We start from the raw sequence: 19,411 nt of genomic DNA, 5'->3' as shown, positions 1-19,411 counted from the left end.
TATATACTGTACGACAGCGGGCGCCCGCCCAAAACGTCCGTTCTACAAGCTCACAATGCTCCGCATCCGCGACCCATTGTGAGCTTGTGGATTTGGCTGTTTTTACAGCGCGTGCCGCTGTATACGTCGGGCTAAAGACTGGACCCAGAAACGGGGGAGCTTATCCATTACATCAGAGGTCTTCAACAGGGGGTCCGGGACCCCTAGGGAGTCCTCTGAGTTACTACAGGGGGTCCGGAAAATCTTTGTGTGATGGGGAACTATATACGAAAATAGCCGAAGCTCACAACGCCGCGCTGCGAGGCGTTGCTCTCAGGGGGTCCTTGGGCTGAATAATGTCGAAGACCCCTGCATTAGATCATTGCTGGCGATTAATGTCACTTTCTCTGCTATACTGTCCCCTATCTCACAAGCCCCCCCCCCAGCAACCACCACTACGCCCATCAACAGGACAGTGGGATGAAAGAACATGGGGTCCGGCATTCACATCATATAACATGACAGAAGCCCCTCCACTCGAACTGGGGGACAGATGACAGCATGGCTGGAGTCTGTATGGGAACTCTTTACTGTGTAAAGATGGGAGGTTTGTTGACCCCTCCCCTCAGTATGGCGTCTCCATCTCGGATCGGCATCAGAAGCTTTTCATCAAGGGGCCCATCAATGGGGCCACGCTGGACACGGCTGCGGTTTGTCCGTGGCCATTGTGGACGGGGACAGGGACAATCTTTTAAACTCCCATCTGGGACCAGGGGACCCCCTCATTGTTGAGCCCCCCTAACTCTCCGTCCGTCCCACCCCTGTGAGGGGAGGGGGGGTCCGTCAGGGGGACAGCACAAAAGACATGTCATCGCGCAAAGGAAGAGGTGGGTCTCTCTCTGCCTTCTTTCTCTTCAACTCTGTCTCGCTCGCTCGCTCTGCCTCTCCACAGGGGCGCAACTGGTAGCTGACAACAGTAGTGGTGGGGTCATCCCTAGCTATAGGACAAGACTTCAGCCACACCACTCTGGCCTCCGAGCCGGCCCCCCTGGTGACCCCTGGATGTGATGACAGACTCGGGGTCTTTGTGTGGGGAGCGCCCTAACCCAGGTGAGGGCAGGAGAGGATAAGAGTGGGGGGGTGGAAGAGAGGGGGGGGACAATGGCAGGAAACAAAGGGGTGATGGAGGCTAGGAGGTGGCCCTACTGGGGTCACTAGGTCAAGCCGGACAGCTGAGTGATGAGTGCAGCTGCGAGCCTGCGGACCTCATGACTCTGTCACCGCGCTCCGGCTCGCCTTGTCAGCTGATGTTTGCCTTTGTGCCGGGATAAAGACCTCGCTGGCCCTCAACAAGTTGGAGAGTGGTAATAAACACCGCAACAGATGTACTGTGCCACGCATTCCCAGTGTCAGGCTATTAAAGTGACACATCAACCTGCTGGGCGGCTGGGGTCAGTACCCTCTTCGTCGAGGAGGGAGGGAGGGAAGGGGAGATTCGACAGTACGTATACTCTGGAGATGGAAAACTAAGTCAGACGCTCCTTCCTGGCGATATACTGTATGTCCAAGATCCACTCACTGACGCACTGAGTCATTTAAACAATATCACAAAACAGCACTGAGGTCATCCTGTAGATGACGGGACCTTGAGAAAAGAGGAGCAGTCTTTTATAATCAGGAAGTGTATCCATGGTGAGGTCATTGGCTTTCCCACCATGATGACTGTCTGTGGTGACAAGGGATTGTTTTTGCGATCCGTCCCCGAGGACCCAAATGAATTATTAGACAAAAAGGGCTTTTACAGTATGTGAACAGCCTCCTTCACTTGCTGATCGCAAACTGACCTGTATAACTATTTAAAGCTAAGGTGGCTGATCTTGAGTTAAAAATAATTACATAATATGCTCTTTTGTAATGCTGTAGATCTGCTGTAGCTTAGCTCTTGATCCTGCTGGACTGTTACTGCACTTCATAGTTTCATATGTTCATATTTTCAACTTTTTACTATTGCTATTATTTTTGCGCAATTGAAATTACACCTTTAATTTTGTTTATGTATGTTGTTGTGTGATGTTCTTTTCTCGGCCTGACCTGAAAAAAATACTTCTTCTGCAAGTGAATCCATTTGTTTCTTTTTTTCTTTTTCTTTCTTGTTTTTCAAAAACAATGAAAATAGCAGCACACAACAAGCTCACAAGAGTTTGCGATTTTGGCTATTTGCCCTACAACGACATATACATAAGTGGTTATATAAAGGTTAAAAAAATGAACATAAAACACCCCCCCGTCCCCCCCCCCCAAGCCACTGCCGTTCCTTGATTTACACATCCAGCTCTCCAACTGTTTCCTAAGTCAAAGGTCAGCGGCTGCCTACTCCCCACGCTGAGCGAGAGGAGGACAGGAGGGCTGCCAAGTCAGACACATACCCCTGTTTAAATCATAAACATCCTCCTCCTCCTCCTCCTCCTCCCTCTCCTCCTCCTGTCCCCCCCGCTCCTCCTTTCAGAGGTGAGAGCTGGGGTTTTGCACTCTGTTAATCTTTCACTGGTCTTTTAACACGGAAAACTCCGCCTGGAGGAGAAGAACAAGAGGGCAATGAAAGAGAGAGAGAGAGAGAGAGAGAGAGAGAATGAAAGAGAGAGAGAGAGAGAGAGAGAGAGAGAGAGAGAGAGAGAGAGAGAGAGGGAGAGAGAGGGAGAGAGAGAGAGGGCAGTTAAAAGGAAAGGTAGAGTAGAAGGAAAGAGGAGTGAAAAAGCCACAGAGAACGGGGCCAGATGGGCACCTTCACAGTCCATTTATCAAACCCGATGTGGCTACCCCCTCGCCTCCCCCCTCCCCCTCCTCCTCCACCCCCCCCCCCCCCTCCCTCCCCCTGCCTGCACTCGTGTCCTAAACCCCCGTGTAATTCTGTAATGATTTTCATTATCATATAATGACCTTACAAAGCCTACAGCAGTTTGCATGGTCAGTACAAAACTCGCAGCTGTTCCCTCCTCTCCGGATCTGCTCCATGCCGGCGGTGACAAACCAGGCCCTTTAGGTTTTTGTGTGTGTGTGTGTGTGTGTGTGTGTGTGCGTGTGTGTGTGTGTCTTTTTTATTGGCCTATAGAGCCGCAGCAGCAGCAGTGACCTTTAAGGCTGTGGAAGGTCAATGTGAGGTTAGCTCGCTGCCTGGGGAGGGTCTGAGGTGTCATGTCAGCCGTACACATCCCAAATACCTGACTAATGTCGTCCTCCAGGGTTTCCATGTGAACATTTAGGTACTTTGACTTATAATCAATGTAATGCTCCTCCTTCACTGTCATTTTGCTATGTCGCGACTAAGATTGAAGCATTTATTTTTCATGGCATGGCTCTATAGGAGATTAGACGTCTGTAAGAACGGTCAGCTGATATTTCAAAAAATCATGAACATTTTTGCAAATCTATGAATATATATATTTTTAAATTAATTATTTTTGCCTCAAATCTTTGCTTCTGAGGGTCCCTAGAACAAAATATTTTCAGATGGGGGTCCACGGCCAAATACATATAATTTTGAGGGTCCTTGACATGAAAAAGTTTGAGAACCACTGATATAGCAACATAAGTATTTTTAAAAAAAACTGTTAGAATTTAGAATACATTTGTAGATGCGTTCCCGGATTGAATGGGTTAAGTAGTCGACACACTGCCCTGTCAGTTAGCGGCTCATCCCATTGAAGTATATCTAATCTTGACAGATGCAATACCTTCACATTCACTCCATTCAATGCTTATCAAGAGCTGCTCAATGATTCTGCAGTTATGCCTCCTTGAAACAGGGGGGGGGGGGTCGCAGGGTTGGGATCTGGAACCTGAGGTATCGGAGGACCCCAACCCTAATCATATATAGATAATGAAGGTTCCCATATTTGAATGGACTTCAGGTTGACTACTACTTTCACGGTAGAAACAAGGCGTTTAGGGACTTGATGTGTCGCTGATGGCAGGACATACAGTCTACCGATTAGCATCTGAAGTCATCACACTGTACTGGAGCTGCTGCTTAAAGTACGCTCTCACTAACTAGCTATAGGCAACAACAATTCCAGCCCATTAGTTCACATCATTTGGAATCCCAACAGTTCCCGTACTATAGGAAGCTATACTGCCGGCAAACGGGTAAAACGTTCCCCCTACTGTTCAATCTGTCCTTCCTGTACGGCATATTCATCCACCACGCTGTGGCACACAGGCGGTCACTCTCCCACATAATAATCTCCCCATTTCCAATGGTGCTCATGGGACATTTACCACAGAGACGTGGAGGTCAGCATCTATCAAAAGAATTTTCGCCCGCGTATGCGGCGGGGGTAAAACCGAGTTACCAGAAAAAGCTCATAAGAATAAAGAAAGGCCCTCATAACTTCATTGGCTCCGAGTGAATGAGTGGTAGCACGGCCGCGGCTATAGCTGCCTGCCTGGCTGGCTTGCTGCCTGGATGGCTGGCTGGCTGGCTGGATGGCGCGGGGGGCAATGGAGCCCGGGCATCCGTCACTCTGAGTACCCATAAGTCACTGGTGAAGACCCAGCGGTCAGGAGGTCTCATTTCTCTTCCTCCTCTCTCCTTCTCGCTAGCTAACGCAAAAAAAAAAAAGAAAAAAAGAAATACCCCCGGAGGGAGAGAGAGCGAGTGAGCTAGTGGGCTCAGTGTTCCGGAGCGGTCGTTGCTTCAAACTGATGTTTAAGAAACAAAAAGTCAGAGAGAAACTTAATCAATCAGTGCCGGTTGTTTATGTTTATGTGCCCCCAAGCAAGAGTGATCAATCATTCTTTTTTTTTCTCTCTCTCTCTCTCTCTCTCTCTCTCCTTTTTTTATTCTTTAGCTTGTATTATAGGCTGAATGGCTTCCATGGAAACAAAAGCCAGTATAATGATAAAAGCCCGCCTGTTGCATATTGTGCTGAAACCTAATTAGGACGCTGAATCAAAAAAAGAGGGAGAAAAAAAAAGAAATGAATCAGCAAATTAATTTAAAAGAAAAAAAAGTCCCATTTCAGTGAGTGCTTTTATGGAAATAAATGAATGTTTGAATGCATTAGAGTAAAATGAACCAAATCCTGTCGTGCCTCTCTTTCTCTCGCCCTCTGCATCTAATAAATGCACTCGGGCTTTGATTATAAACGATGACGTTACTTCTCCACAGGATTTCCACAAAGTAGCGAAAACTTCTCTCTTTAGCGGCGTAACGGACGGGCCACTGAGTCGATCCCTTTTGGCCTTTATCTCCCCTGTATCTCTAATCACTATCAGCACGTCTCACTTAACATTGCACATGGCCATGTGTTTAGTTTCGTGTAAACGCCGTCTGTTGACAGCCACTTGACAGACGACCCCTGGATCTTTTTCGGCGGTGGGGCGGGGAGGGGAGGGAGTGAGGGAGAGGCATTTTGTGTGCGTGCGTGCGTGCGTGCGTGCGTGCGTGCGTGAGTGCGTGTGTGTGTGTGTGCGCACGCACGCGCGTGCATGCGTGTGTGTGTGTGTGTGTGTTTGTGTGTGTGTATTTGTGTATAAAGAAGAGAAGAGATATTGGGAGCAGTCGGAGTTCAAACGCATTACTGCCCTGTGTGTGTGGGATGCTTGACCCCCCCCCCCCTCCCAATCTAATCATTCCTCCGCTGATAAAGTAAACTCACTGCTGATGAAGACCGAGCATTTCACATCATTTCATCAATTTATGTTTCTATAAGGCATATTTGGTTCGCAAACGCAGGGCTTACAATAAAAAAATGTAATGACAATATAGGATATAACATAAGAGGCAGATATTGGTGAACGCCCATAGTGTGTCAATGTCACGATCAAGTGTTTAAAAAAAAAAAGGCAACACTCAACACAAACAAACTTCAAATACAAATTACAAGACACGACATCAAACCAAACCAAAGCTACTAGCAGTTGGAGGGTAATCCCGTCTTTTCTTTTCTTTTTTCTTTCTTTTTTCTCTAAACTCACTCTAATGTGGTGCCAAACAAAGTCAATTTCCTGTCTCCTCCTGGCCCTATAGCCATATTGGTTCTCAAGATCCAAGGGTGGGCCGGGCTTAGGCTGAGGTCAGACGTGGTTAGTAGGTGGCAACCTTGCATTGCAGAGGAGCAGGAGCAGGCAGGCTGATGGCAGCGTGGAGGGGGGGGTGGGGGGTTGGGCTGGGAGGAGTCGCTGCTCTCTAGATGGTTTCTAGCTTTCAGCACCTGCGGTCGGAATGCATTCTCTACACGCAGGCCCTACATCAGAGTTGTTGGACGGCAGGCGTCAACGCGGCACGGACGAGGTGTGTGGAAACGGTCTGTTTACAAGGCTCATCTGGACGGGGCACAGCCGAAGGGGGTCAACTCCAGGGGACACTTCAAAACACCAGAGGGGTGCAGCGCGGGGTGAGGGCTGTCACGGCCCGGAGGAAGTTAGCTCAATATACCTTTCTCAAAAGAAACGCCGCTTGTAGGAATTTGTAGTCTGTGAATTCTGCCCCGGGCGCTTTTGGCTTTTCTACGGGGGCCTGGGTCTTGTCTGGCCTAAAGTGTTGTGTGTGGGGGGTTTCGAGAATGGATCATTTTTTAAATGAGGGGGCGCCATGCCACACCAGCTCGTGGGAAGTGGGTGGGGGGGCTTATTGGCTCTATAAGCTATTGCCTCTGAGGTCAAAGCCATTGATGTAGACACATCACATGAAAACGTATGTAGAGCCCAGAGAGCCAGGGCTACATCTGTCTGTGTAATGGGCAATGTGCTGGAGGGTTTGAGAGGCTGAGAAGAAGGAACAGCTAAAACAACATTGCCCAGTGTGTGTGTGTGTGAGTGTGTATGTGTGTGTGAGGGCCTTTCGTTATCTGAACGAATGGCCAGTGTTCTAAGCTCTGCACTCCCCGTCTCCTTATCTGGGAGGAAGGAAGTGAAAGGGCTTATCCCAGACACACGTGTCGTTGTGATAGCAGTGATAGCTGCCAGGCCTGGTGGAACAACAGCAAACAAACTCACAGGCTTGGCCCTATCTGGTGGAATCCACCGAGTCAGCGCTTTCATGATAAATCACACCGTGCGAGTCAAAGTTAGATATGTTTCTCAAACACACACTTCCTAGAGTGTGGGAGCAAGTCCAGGGTACTGCCATGTCATTTAGCTATATACCTACATATAAAGAGCTTCGAGTTGAATTTAAAAACAAAAATCTGCAGCATTTCAAAAAAAGTATGACACCTCTAAAAAATACCTGACATGGCAAAGGATAGGGAAAATGGGAAAATGGAAGGGAAAAACTCACTGTGGATTATAGCTTTTTAGCAACCCTTTGCTTTTAACCCTTTAAGACTGGGAACGCATCTGTGTCATTTTTAGATTTCTTTGGCTATTCAAAAATGGCAGATATACAAGATTTACGTTTATTTTTATTTTTATTACAAATCTTTGAATATGTATATATTTTAAAGCGAACATTGTAACTCATCTTTGCTTCTGGGGGGGTCCCTGGAACAAAATATTGTATAAATATTCGCTTTAAAAAATATATATTCAAAGATTTGCACAAAGTTTCACGATTTTTCAAAAAATATATGTATATCTGAATTTGTATATCTGCTGAATAGCCAAAGAAATCTAAAGTGACACGGATGCGTTCCCGGATTGAATGGGTTAAAAAACACCATTTTACATAATCGAAGGTAGCTTCTGGGAATCGCAGCCAGTAAAGATCAGGCAGCGATATGTATGAACCCGTCACCTGCGTGAGTGAGTTGGTTGACTCGGTACCGAGGTGCCATGCTCGGGGGTCCACGGTGGGTACTTGTCTTACCTGTGTCACCGTGTCTGTCAGCGAAGACCGTGGCAGTGAACCCCGTTTGATACTGAACATGAGCGACAGGGCGGGAGGCAAATTGCCTTACCTGTCTCTCCACGTCTGTCTGTGCTGCTGTCTGTTGGTGAGAGCACTGAGGAGGGTCTCTGCCATCTCCCTCCTGCCCTCCCCGGCTCGCCCCTCCTTCTCCTCCTCCTCCTCCTCCTCCTCCACTGCAGACAGGAAGAGCATGGTCTGAAACAGGAAGCAAACAGTATGTCGGGTCAAACAGCGACATTGACGCCCGTTATGGTTCTTGTTTTTTTTGTACTTCAGGAGGCCTTTCGGGGAACATATGAGAGAGAGAAGTTACCACATGTTAACCACTTAAAACCCTATATATTGTGTTGACCCAGGGGTCACCCAGGGGTCCGCACTCGGGCCCTTCCTTTATTCTTTTCCTTCTACACCAAATATTTTTGCCTAAAATAGCCTTAGCTTGAAGAACGATTTTGGCTGAATGTTCGCCTATTATGACATGCCCAGATTAGGGGCACGAGGGTTAATTTTGGACAAGGCACCATATTGGAAGAGACATTCACATCTCCCAACTATTCCTTTTGTTGACCTCCTATTTTGTTGGTGGCCTATCCTTTGTAAATATGGGTAACTCGGGACTTCTACGTTGTCACCAGTGTCAAGATTTTCTAAAATCGTGCAGGATCGCAGCAGAACGACCGAAAATTCCCCACAATTCCCTTAGCGCCTTAACCTCCGCTCAGACACCGAGCTTCCCGTGAGCCGGTACACTCCATTTTGAACATCCGCGGGATTGACTACATCCAATAAGTCTAGAATAAAGTCAGTTTCACATCAGAGGACAAGCAAATTACACCCAATATTAAGAGTGTGAGTCAATTAATCACGTCCCGGTACAGCGCGGTGTAATGTGCGAGTATCCCCCTGTTGAACACGAATTACAGGCCGGCTTAGGAGTGGGGACGCGGGCGCATCAGCGGCTAATCTGAGACATCCCGGCAAAAAAAAAACCTTCGCCTCCGAGTCCTCGGAAGAACCTCTAAGCCGGTTGAGAGGGAGTCAAATGAAAAGGAATCTGGCAGCCCAAATTAAATGCAGCGCTGTCAACCGCACTCAAATCCCTCTTTCAGCCGCCTTCACCGTCGCTCTCTCTTTTTTCCTCTCTCTTCCCCTCCGCAGACTGACTCTCTCCTCTCTCCTCCCGCTCTCTGAATATCCTTAAATGTCTCTCTCCCCCACGCCACCCCTCTTCCGATCCCCCCTCCTCCCTCTTGCCTCTTGAAGAGTGATGGATCTGTAACTCTGACTGACTCTGACGCCTTGTTAAGAGCAGTCTCTTCCCGTCACATCCAGCCGTCAGGACGCTTTCATTTCTCCCCCATTAACAGGCGCTCGCCTCCTCAAGTCAAGTCAGCCAAGGCCCCGCTTTTCAGAAAAAATGTAAAAAAAGAAGGGAAAAAACCCACAATGTAAGGAGTCCTTGTTTCTTCTCCCCTCCCTCCCTCCCTCTCTCTCTCTCTCTCCATCTTTCCTTAATCCCTCCCCGACAATCCACCTGTCTGTCTTAATTCGTGTGAGGACAGGATTTGATTGTCTGCGTGTATGCGCACACGTGTGTGTGTGTGTGTGTGTGTGTGTGTGTGTGTGTGTGTGTGTGTGTGTGTGTGTGTGTGTGTGTGTGTGTGTGTGTGTGTGTGTGTGTGTGTGTGTGTGTGTGTATGTGTGTGTGTGAGTGAGTGCGTGTCTCTCTGTTTGTAAAGGGAGAGAGGAGTGTGTGATTTTTCAGACAGAATATCATGCTCACTCGCTCCACACCGCACAGGACACGTGTCAAAACGTGTGGCGGCGCCTGACAGATTGCAGGCAAGATGGAGGAGACACGGGGCGATTGCAGTGACCAGGGGAGAGAGTATAGTGGCCCCGGCTGTACGCAACCTATGGAAACAGTACCTTCCACTTTGGATCAAGCCCCTCGTTTCTCCCCAGGGAATGATTGACGGGATAAGAAACTTCGGGAAAGTGCATCACCACCAATCACAGCCACAATATCTCATATCTCTGTGTACATGGTACCTGATGCATTTTTTATTTTTTTGTGTTTGTCAGCAATTTGAGGCAAGGCAAGGGGAGGAGGATAATAAGGCGAATGGTGACGTTGCTCTATAACCTGCTTCTGAATGTGTTTTAGCTCTTCCCAAGGCTGGCCTAGAACATAGCCTGATGAGCAATGAAGTAGTGCAGTGATAACTAGCCTCGTTCACCAGCCTTACTCATCTACGAAGAGAAAAGCCTGGTCACGACCTAATGCAGAGAGTGTCTATAGGGGCGGGACTTCGGCCGTACGTATTTCCCCCGGAAACTATCTTTTTCGACAAATCACAATACTCGTTTCATTCACGGAGAATGTAAACAGATTTGTAAAGCGTTAGCATCATTTCCTTCCGCCAAATTCTGGTACTTCCGTTTAGACACTCAACCGGCTAGGTCTTGCCCAGCGTGAGTAATAACAGTATGTGTGAGCCCTTCATCTAATGAACTCCATAGGCAAGGCACTATTATTTGTATAGCACAGGGGCGCCCACACTTTTTGGACTTGAGAACTACTTTTAAAATTACCAGCTCTGCCGACCCAAAAAATATTATAATAATTAGCACATTTCAACAATAAGGCGATTTAATGCGATTAACATGAAACACAGTATAAAAGGACTACATAGCGTTCTTACTGGGCACGTCATAATAGGCGAACATTCGGCGCAGATTGGTGAACATTCTGCGAAAGTAGACGATCTACAATCTCAAAGCACTCGCATTTACACAGAGATTTAAGTTCTGACAAGGTGAATGATAGACACGTAGAAGCTTCTCGCAGCTCGCTCTCATTGGCTACTGCACAGTGCACACTAGAGGATTTAGTCGCAACTATGAAACATGCCGGATATTTATGATTCCAGATCAAGGAGTCTCTGATCAAGTCAGTGACATAAGATTCTGTCTGAGAACTTCTCACACTATACAGCATTACATCATTTGGGCGAATAATCGGTTACCGACCGACCTCAAATATGGAACGTACCGATTGTCACGAGGGACAAATCGAACCAAAAACCGGGCAAATGATCCTATAGTGTGAGGCCGGCTTTAAATAGGATGTCTGTCTGTCCCTCCATTCTCTAAGACACCCTGAACATCGCTCAGAGAGTGTCCTACATTCACATACATTCTTCCTAAACTCTTCTCCGTCTTGGCTCCCAAGCTATGTGGAATGAGGGTTCATTTGGGTCCATGTCGTTTACTCCGATCTTGCCCTTTGTAAGTCCCTCTGGATAAAAGCGTCTGCTAAATGCCTACATTATAAATTGTAACTGATGAGCATTGTTAGAAAAGAAAGGCACTGACCCCAGGACGACACACGTGCACAGAGCTCGGATAAAACCAAGTCATTAGTGATCCCTGTAGCAATTAAGTCCAGAACATGGGGACATGGTAGTGGTCACACATCACACTACCTGAGGGTCCCACAAATGATGATTAACACCGAATTATCGAGACAAGCTGAACAGTGTTCTGCAGACTTAAATGTACAAACTTGCTCATAACAGATGTGTCATAAAATCAAGGCTGAGTCAATGTCCCTTGAAGGAGATTCTCCTCTGCAAGGTGTAAAGAAAGAGGCAGGGAGCAGTGGTGGGAAAAGTACTCACATTTCTTGCTTAAGTAAAAGTATCAATACTGCAATGTAGAAATACTCTGTCTGGAAAAAGCCAAAAGTATTGGCCTCAAAATGTACTTAAAGTACCAAAAGTAGAAAGTACTAGTTATGCAGAATGTCCCAAGTTTTCAAACCTATAAAATGTATAAAAATCTTTTGAAAATAGCAGCTTGTACAGTACATAGATCGGCTATTTTCAAATGGCCGAAATGTGAAATCAACAAAGTAACTGAAAAAATCAAAATCAACAAAGTAACTGGTAACTAAAGTTTTCAAATAATTGTAGTGGAGTAAAAGTACAATATTTGCCTCTGAGGTGCAGTGGACCAGAAGTAAAAATACTGAAAAATAGTACCTAAAAAAAAAACCCTCAAAATTGTACTTAAGTACACTACTTGAGTAAATGTACTTAGTTACTTTACACCACTGGCAGGGGGAGGGACGGCTATGTGTCTGTCCAAGCTCTCTGTCACAGCGCGGATGATGACTGTGACAATGACAGTGCAGAGAAGCAGCTTCGTCCCTCAAATACACTGAATACACTTCTTGTAAGTGTATACTGTACGTGAGAGTGAACCTGTGTGCGTGCGTGTGCGTGCGTGTGCGCGCGTGCGTGTGGCCGTGCGTGCGTGCGAGGCCGCCATCATGTGTGCCCTCCTCCTAGCATGCGAGTGCTAAAAGGTGTCTCTGATAAAGTCTCCGGTACAAGGTATACATTTTTGCAAGCTTGTGCTGTCTCTTAAATAATGTATGTGTGTATGCCTCTGTTTGTATCTGCGTGTCCATGCCTGAGTATGCAAGAGTGTGTACGTGTGCGTGCGTGCGTGTGTGTGTGTGTGTGTGTGTGTGTGTGTCTGTGCGCGTGTGTGTGACTGTGTGTGTGTGTGTGTGCGTGTGGATGTGTGTGCGTGCGTGTGATGTATCTGGATGCCCCGGCGCAGAGTGAGGCCTTCAGTTTCAGCCCCAGGCTGATCCCGGGGCTCTGTGGACTCCCTGCTGCTTTGTTTACTGGGCCAGAACCCTCAGGCCCTCAAACAGCCTCATCCAGGCTGCAGCCTCTTCATCTACCAGGCCCTGTTAGCACTAACCAACGCCCTCTCTCTCTCTCTCTCTCTCTCTCTCTCTCTCTCTCCATGTTTACCCCTGGTTGACAGTAGCTGTCCTCAGCCTTCCCCTGTGTGATCCTGACCAGCGATGTCCCTGTGACCCGGACCCACAGCACCCCAGGGTGAGACAGAGGACAGGGAAGATCGAGGGACGTCCCCGACCGTTCCTATAAAGGCCCAGCTCTAACACCATCCCCCCGCCGCCCCCCCGTAAAAGAAGTACTCACATATTTTACTTAAGTAAAACTATCAATACTGCAATATAGACATACTCTGTAACGAGTAAAAGTCCAGAATTGTAGTCCAAAATGTACTTGAGTAAAAGTGCAAAAGTGTTGGCATCAAAAGGTACTTAAAGTACCAAAAGTAAAAGTGCTCATTATGCAGATTTTTTTCTCAAATGCATACAAATCTATGGCCTAAATGCATATAGGGCTGAAGTGGTTAATGTATGTTTTATAATTATCCAAATTCTTCAAAGTAACTAATAACTAAAATGTTCAAGTAATTGTATAATCTCAGAGGCAAATAATTTGCCTCTGAGATGTAGAGGAGTAAAAGTAAAAGTATTGGAAATTGAAAATACTCAAGTAAAGTACAAATACCTAAAACTGATACTTAAGTACTGTACTTAAGTAAATGTACTTAGTTACTTTCCACCACTGACCCCCTCCAGTATATTTATTTATTCTGTGGGAAAAGGGTATAAACATTTCCGGCACTGTCAGAGGTATAGGGCATGGGTAAACAAATAAGGCGGTGTTTCTGGGGGGCGGTGTGAGGGGGGACGGGGGGCGATGACAGCGTCCCCTGTGACCCGCCTGGCTGGAGGCGCAGCCCGAGGCCGCTCACTAACACCTCCAAACACCAACACATATCTGTCACATTCATCGGATACGATAAACTCAATATACACTATACTGTAGAGCAGGGGTCTTCAACAGTCCACAATGTTGTTAGCTTGCCGATTTTCAGTGTGAGACACCAACACTCAACTAAGTATAACTCAGGCTTAAAGGAATAGTTCACCCCCAAAATGACTTTTTTTCTATCGATTAGTCACCCCATGAATATTTTTTAGTCTTTGTCGCATTCCTAGGCCAATAATTTGATGACTGGCAGCGGTTCCGGTAGGAGACACAGAGTCTCCTTTGTGTCTCCTACCGGTCCGCTGGTCATCAAATTATGGGCTTAGGAATGCAGAAAAAAACAAAAAAATATCCATGAATTCAAGTCTCCATGGGGTGACTAAAAGATAGAAAAAAATAATGTTTTTGGGTGAACTATCCCTTTAAGGGTTAGGCTTAAAGAATATGACACTTGTATTACAATGTCCGTTTTAATAATTAGGTCACACACACACTGTTGGCACCGCCAGTTTGTGTTCCTGTTACATTGGCACCTACTTGTGACATCATCATGGGTTCAATTCTAGTGCGTGGACTGCAATGCGTACCCATTCAGCAGCACTATACAGTGCAGCCCGGCAGCTCACAAAATGTCTTTTAATGAAAGGAATTGTGTTTTGAAAGTTTGAGGAAAAGTTTAAACAAAGAGGGAATAATATATTCTGCCCAGCAAGGTTGTCACTCCATAAATTGGAGCTACTAGCTGACCGCCAGAGTGTCTCATATACTGTTAACAGCCCATTTAACGCCTTCCTTCGCTGACTTCACACCGAGAGTTTCAGGGGACCCAGAGCACTCTTTAGCTCGTTGGCTCCTTCTGTCCTTGGTACATGTGCCACCCGGGGTAGGAAATGTACATTTTTTTCTGTATCTTTATCTTGAGTACACTGGGCGCCCGATAAGTTCCCTGCAACTTAGCCTGATATGGTAAGAAAGATAAAAGAAAAAAGGGAAACGACATGCACATCCCCAACCCAAGCTTGGGCAGGTGCTGAGCGACGAACAGTAAGCAAAGAAAAAACAAATAAACGATGGCACACCGAGGGCTCCAATGCGACAGATGCTTTATTGAACCAAAAACGAGCTGTGACGTTTCGAGCTCAAACTGAGGAAGAGCTTTGAGCTCGAAACGTCACAGCTTTTTTTGGTGCAATAAAGCATCTGTCGCATTGGAGCTCTCAGTGTGCGAGCGTTTATCTGGTTTTCTCTGAAGAAAGAGAAAAGATTCAGTAGTATTTCGGTTTTCTTTATATTTTATCGCGATGCGTAGTGAGCTTGTAGATGAGCTCAGATTTGGTGTAGACAAAAAGGAGGGGGGTCAAGTACAGACCCCTGTGGTACCTCGGTGAACAAAGTGTAGGGTTTAAGTGGTGTAAACCAGTGGTTATCAAACTTTTTCATGTCAAGGACCTCCAAATTGAAATGTATTTGGCCGCGGACCCCCATCTGACATTTGTTTGTGCCAGGGACCCTCAGAAGCAAAGATTTTTGTTAAAAATGTTCACTAGAAAAAACTTGTATACTGTATATGTATATATTCAAATACTTTCACAAATTCTTCAGATTGTTCAAAAATAGCAGATCTACAAGCTCATAGCGTGGCACGATGTGACGCGCTATGAGCTTGTAGATTTGCTAGACATTGTGAAAATCGACCACTTTTTACACTCTCAAGAGTGTTAACTTAACACTCTGAATGTGACTGTGTAGTGGTGCAGAGAGCATAGTCCATAGTGATGATTGAACCATGATATTTTTAGAATAGACAGTTGGTTCCATGATGATGAGGTTTGGTAGGGAAGGGAAGCCAAACCTCTCAGCCACAGCCGAGAAGGATTCCCAAACATTTGGCTGGTGGTTAGAGTTCATTTGTCATCACAAAAAAAAACCCTAAGTGTTAATTTAAACTCTGACTTTCAGAGTTAACAACTTTTAACGTGGCGTGTCATTTTAAACAGTAGTTGAAAATTGTCCAAGATCTTCAGAAATGGCGAAAACTGCAGAGCCACAAGCTCACATCACAACGCGCCGTAATGCAAACCACCGCTATCTCAGTGCAGCGTGAAAGCAGTGATGGAAGAAGTACTCACGTGTTTTACTTAGTGAGTAAAAGTATCAATACTGCAATGTAGATAATATACTCCGTTACAAGTAGAAGTCCCATATTCACGATGTACTTGAGTAAAAGTATCGGCATCAAAATATACTTAAAGTACCAAAAGTCAAAGTAGTCATTGTGCAGAATGTCCCATTTCACAAGTTCAAAATGCATTAAAAATGTTTTGAAAATACTACAAGCTCACAATGAGCTTGTAGATCTGCTATTTTCAAATGGCTGAAATATATATGGCTGAATTGGTTAGTGTGTTTTGTAATAAAATCTACAAAGTAACTAACTAGTAACTAGTAATACTGAAGAAAGTAAAAAAAGACCTCAAAATTGTACAGTACTTAAGTATAGTACTTGACTACGTGTACTTAGTTACTTCACACCGCTGGCGTAAAGATTCTTTCACTGGCAGCATCCACTCCCTGTCAGGCCCTGGCATGGCCAACACGGCAGCACACTCCCCAGTATATGTGTGTGCCAACCAGCCTGTGTGCCCATATGGAGGCAGGCCGGGGCTCTGAGCAGTTATCCATCCTGTTTTACAAGTGTTGGGACACCGCTGGCTCCCTCAACCACTTTCAACCTGGCCCAACATGATCCCCCCATTTTCGGGGCGATAGTTAGAATATAGCCTATCTAAGAGTTCACAAAACAAATGGTTAGGGTTCATCCTCCAGGGTGCATGAACACCCTCAGGGGGTTTTATGGCAATCTGACACACCGAAAATAAATAAATACTTACATACTGTACATATGTTTTTCATGAATTAAACAAAATTGTATTGAGGACACAATTCACTGTACTGAGCCTGCAAATAGCTATTTGCATAATATACATTTTATCATCTTATTGTTGCTGTCCGGCAGAAACCAGCTAACTCCATTTTGATGCTTTTGCATTTTTTCCCCCATAAATCAGGGCCATTGAACACCCTTTACGTCTGTGTGTTGGTAAAAAACATATTGAACCAATGAAAAGCATTCAAAAGCGCTTCTGACAAAACCAGCTAACTCCATTGGATCCTCAAACTTTCTGCTAAACCAGCTAACGCCACCGGAGTTAGCTGGCTTTGATGACTCCAGGCTCCACCCCCTTTTGACTTTAAACCTCATTGTGAGCTCAGAGGTCCATTCAGCTGTTCTTATCAATGATGAACAAAACCTCCTAACTGCACTTTTTTCATTTCCTGAAAAATGAACATTTTGGAGTTAGCTGGTTTCTGCTGGACAGCAGAGTTATATAATGCGTGTGCTATTTTGCACACAAAATGGCATTTTGTTGGCTCAATGCAGAAAATCATGGCCTCAATATAATATTATTGTTTTTTTTTGTTTCAACCAAGTCCACTGCAGGGCTCCGTAGATATCTCTTGTTCAAGTGGAAGTTTTGGCCAATGGGTGGCGCTAGAGGAAAGGCTATAGGGGTCAACACAAATCAGTGGGGTTCATCCTCTGAGAAGCATATTTATACATAAAGTCACACAGTAAATTCCCAGGCAGTCCGGCCAGTAGCTAAGGAGAAATTCTGCTGCCTGACCTGACATCTTATTTCATAAGCTGAGGGCTTGGCAGACGCAAACGTTTTCCTTTTCTCTCTCTCTCTCTCTGTCCAACACAGTAAAATACTTTGTGTTGATTTAACCTCGTGTGACTCTGAGAGTGCAACAAATGCAACCGGAATGGACCCGTAGCCTCTCAGAATTAAATTAGTTTAACTGTCCTACTGTGTCCTCGTCTCCCTTGCAAGCAACAAACCCAAGAAAGCAAAGATCCACTTCCACTGCTGGTGGAAAAAGGCAGCAGGCACCTTGCTCCCTGTAATGGATCGCTTCTGCTCAAACTCCATATGAACAACCAGGGAGCTGTGATCCTGTCAGGAGGGCCAGGTTTCACTTTAGACCAGGGGCTTTTTGTGTGTGTGTGTGTGTGTGTGTGTGTGTGTGTGTGTGTGTGTGTGTGTGTGTGTGTGTGTGTGTGTGTGTGTGTGTGTGTGTGTGTGCGTGTGTGCGTGTGTGCGTGTGTGCGTAAGTGCGTGCGTGCGTGCGTGCGTGCGTGCGTGCGTGCGTGCGTGCGTGCGTGCGTGCGTGCGTGCGTGCGTGCGTGCGTGCGTGCGTGCGTGCGTGCGTGCGTGCGTGCGTGCGTGAGTGTGTGCGCAGTGGTGGAAATAGTAAAATGTTTTACTAAAGTAAAAATATCAAAACTGCAATGTAGAAACACTCTGTTACAAAAGTAAAAGTCTGGTGTGCAAAAGTTACTTGAGTAAGAGCACAAAAGTATTGGTATCAAAATGTAAAGTACCAAAAGTAGAGAGTAGTCATTATGCTTTCACATGTTTTGAAATGTATAAAATGTATAAAAATATTTTGAAAATAGCATATGCGATGCATTGTGACCTTGTAGATCGGCTATTTTCAAATGGCCGAAATGTATATAGGGCTGAGGTGGTTAATTATGTTTTGTAAAATAATCAAAAATCTAACTAAAGTTTTCAAATAATTGTAGTGGTGTAAAAGTACAATATTTGCCTCTGAGGAGTAGTGGAGTAGAAGAGTAGAAGTAAAAAGTATTGAAAATTGGAAATACTGAAGAAAGTCAAAATACCTCAAAATTGTACTTACTGTAAGTACAGTACTTGAGTAAATGTACTTAGTTACTTATTACTTAGTTACACCAATGTGTGTATGTTTACTAAACGGAACCACCGGTTACTTATAGTGGGGTGGAGTGGGGTGGGGTTAGGTATCCTCCACTGGAAAAAAAAAACTATAAGGCAGCCAGGTAAAGGAATCAGCCCCCTGGTCACATGTTCCATTTCCAGTGACATCACACTCACAGTCATAAAGAGTGTGTTTCCTGCTATCACATGTTTAAAGATGGCCCTCAGTGGAGTCCCATCTGAAATATGATTCGTCCCGTTCGAGCAATTTCAGCAGATTCAGCTGTGAGTTGTGGTGGATATTTGTCTACGTGTGTGCGTGCGTGCATGCGTGATTGAGTGCGTGCGTGCAGTAATCTTATCATAGCTACTGTACACTATGTATTGACACTCTTGCATGTATAAAGGGTAGTGGGACAACAGAACCTCTCCATGTACCGTGAAGACATGCAAGGGGTGGGGATTGTCTAACTAACCATAACCAAAATAACAGTAGCCTACCAGTAGCATTTTGGGCTGTGAAACCTCTGTGACAATGACGGTACACAAGAAAAATGCGCTATATAATCTAATGCAGGGGTCTTCAACGTTTTTCAGGCCAAGGACCCCCTAGCTGAGAGAGAGAGATGAAGCAGCGACCCCCCCCTCTACATTGCATAAAATTGTGTTTCAGATTAAACTTTTTTTTTTACTTGGTCTGCTCTTTTTTCCCTCTAGACCTAAACCTCTTTGCCAAAAAATAGCCGATCTACAAGCTGCGAGGCGTTGTGAGCTTGTAGATCTGCTATTTCTGGCTAAAGTTCTCCTCAGAAAAGGGATGCTAGGGTTCAAGTGGTTAAAGTAAAAAAACAAATCCTATCACACAAAGATTTAGCTGCCCCCCTGTCGTAACTCTGAGGACCCCCTAGGGGTCCCGGACCCCCTGTTGAAGACCCCTGATCTAATGGATCGTTTTAACAAAAACTATTTTATTTGACACTTTCAAGGTATATTCAGGCTGTTTGGGAGATCGCTATAGAGTCATCATTGTGTGCGTGCGCGTGTGTGTGCACGCGTGGCTAGCGTGCATGGCTGCATGCGTGTGTGTGTGTGTGTGTGTGTGTGAGTACCAG

General features: G+C 45.7%; 1 protein-coding gene across 1 annotated transcript in view; it reads right to left on the bottom strand.

The window, feature by feature from the left end:
- The window catches only part of fto (FTO alpha-ketoglutarate dependent dioxygenase), a 225,963-nt gene that overhangs the window by 111,462 nt on the left and 95,090 nt on the right, over positions 1-19,411 (bottom strand). The window contains exon 10 of the mRNA XM_084055362.1: positions 7,878-8,023. Coding sequence (XP_083911488.1) covers positions 7,878-8,023 — 146 coding nt within the window. The remainder of the gene's footprint in view (positions 1-7,877; positions 8,024-19,411) is intronic.

The sequence above is a fragment of the Gymnoscopelus microlampas genome (genome assembly GCF_963454915.1).
Source record: "Gymnoscopelus microlampas genome assembly, chromosome: 1".
Classification (NCBI taxonomy): Eukaryota; Metazoa; Chordata; class Actinopteri; order Myctophiformes; family Myctophidae; genus Gymnoscopelus; species Gymnoscopelus microlampas.
This window is presented reverse-complemented; position numbering and strand designations above follow the sequence as displayed.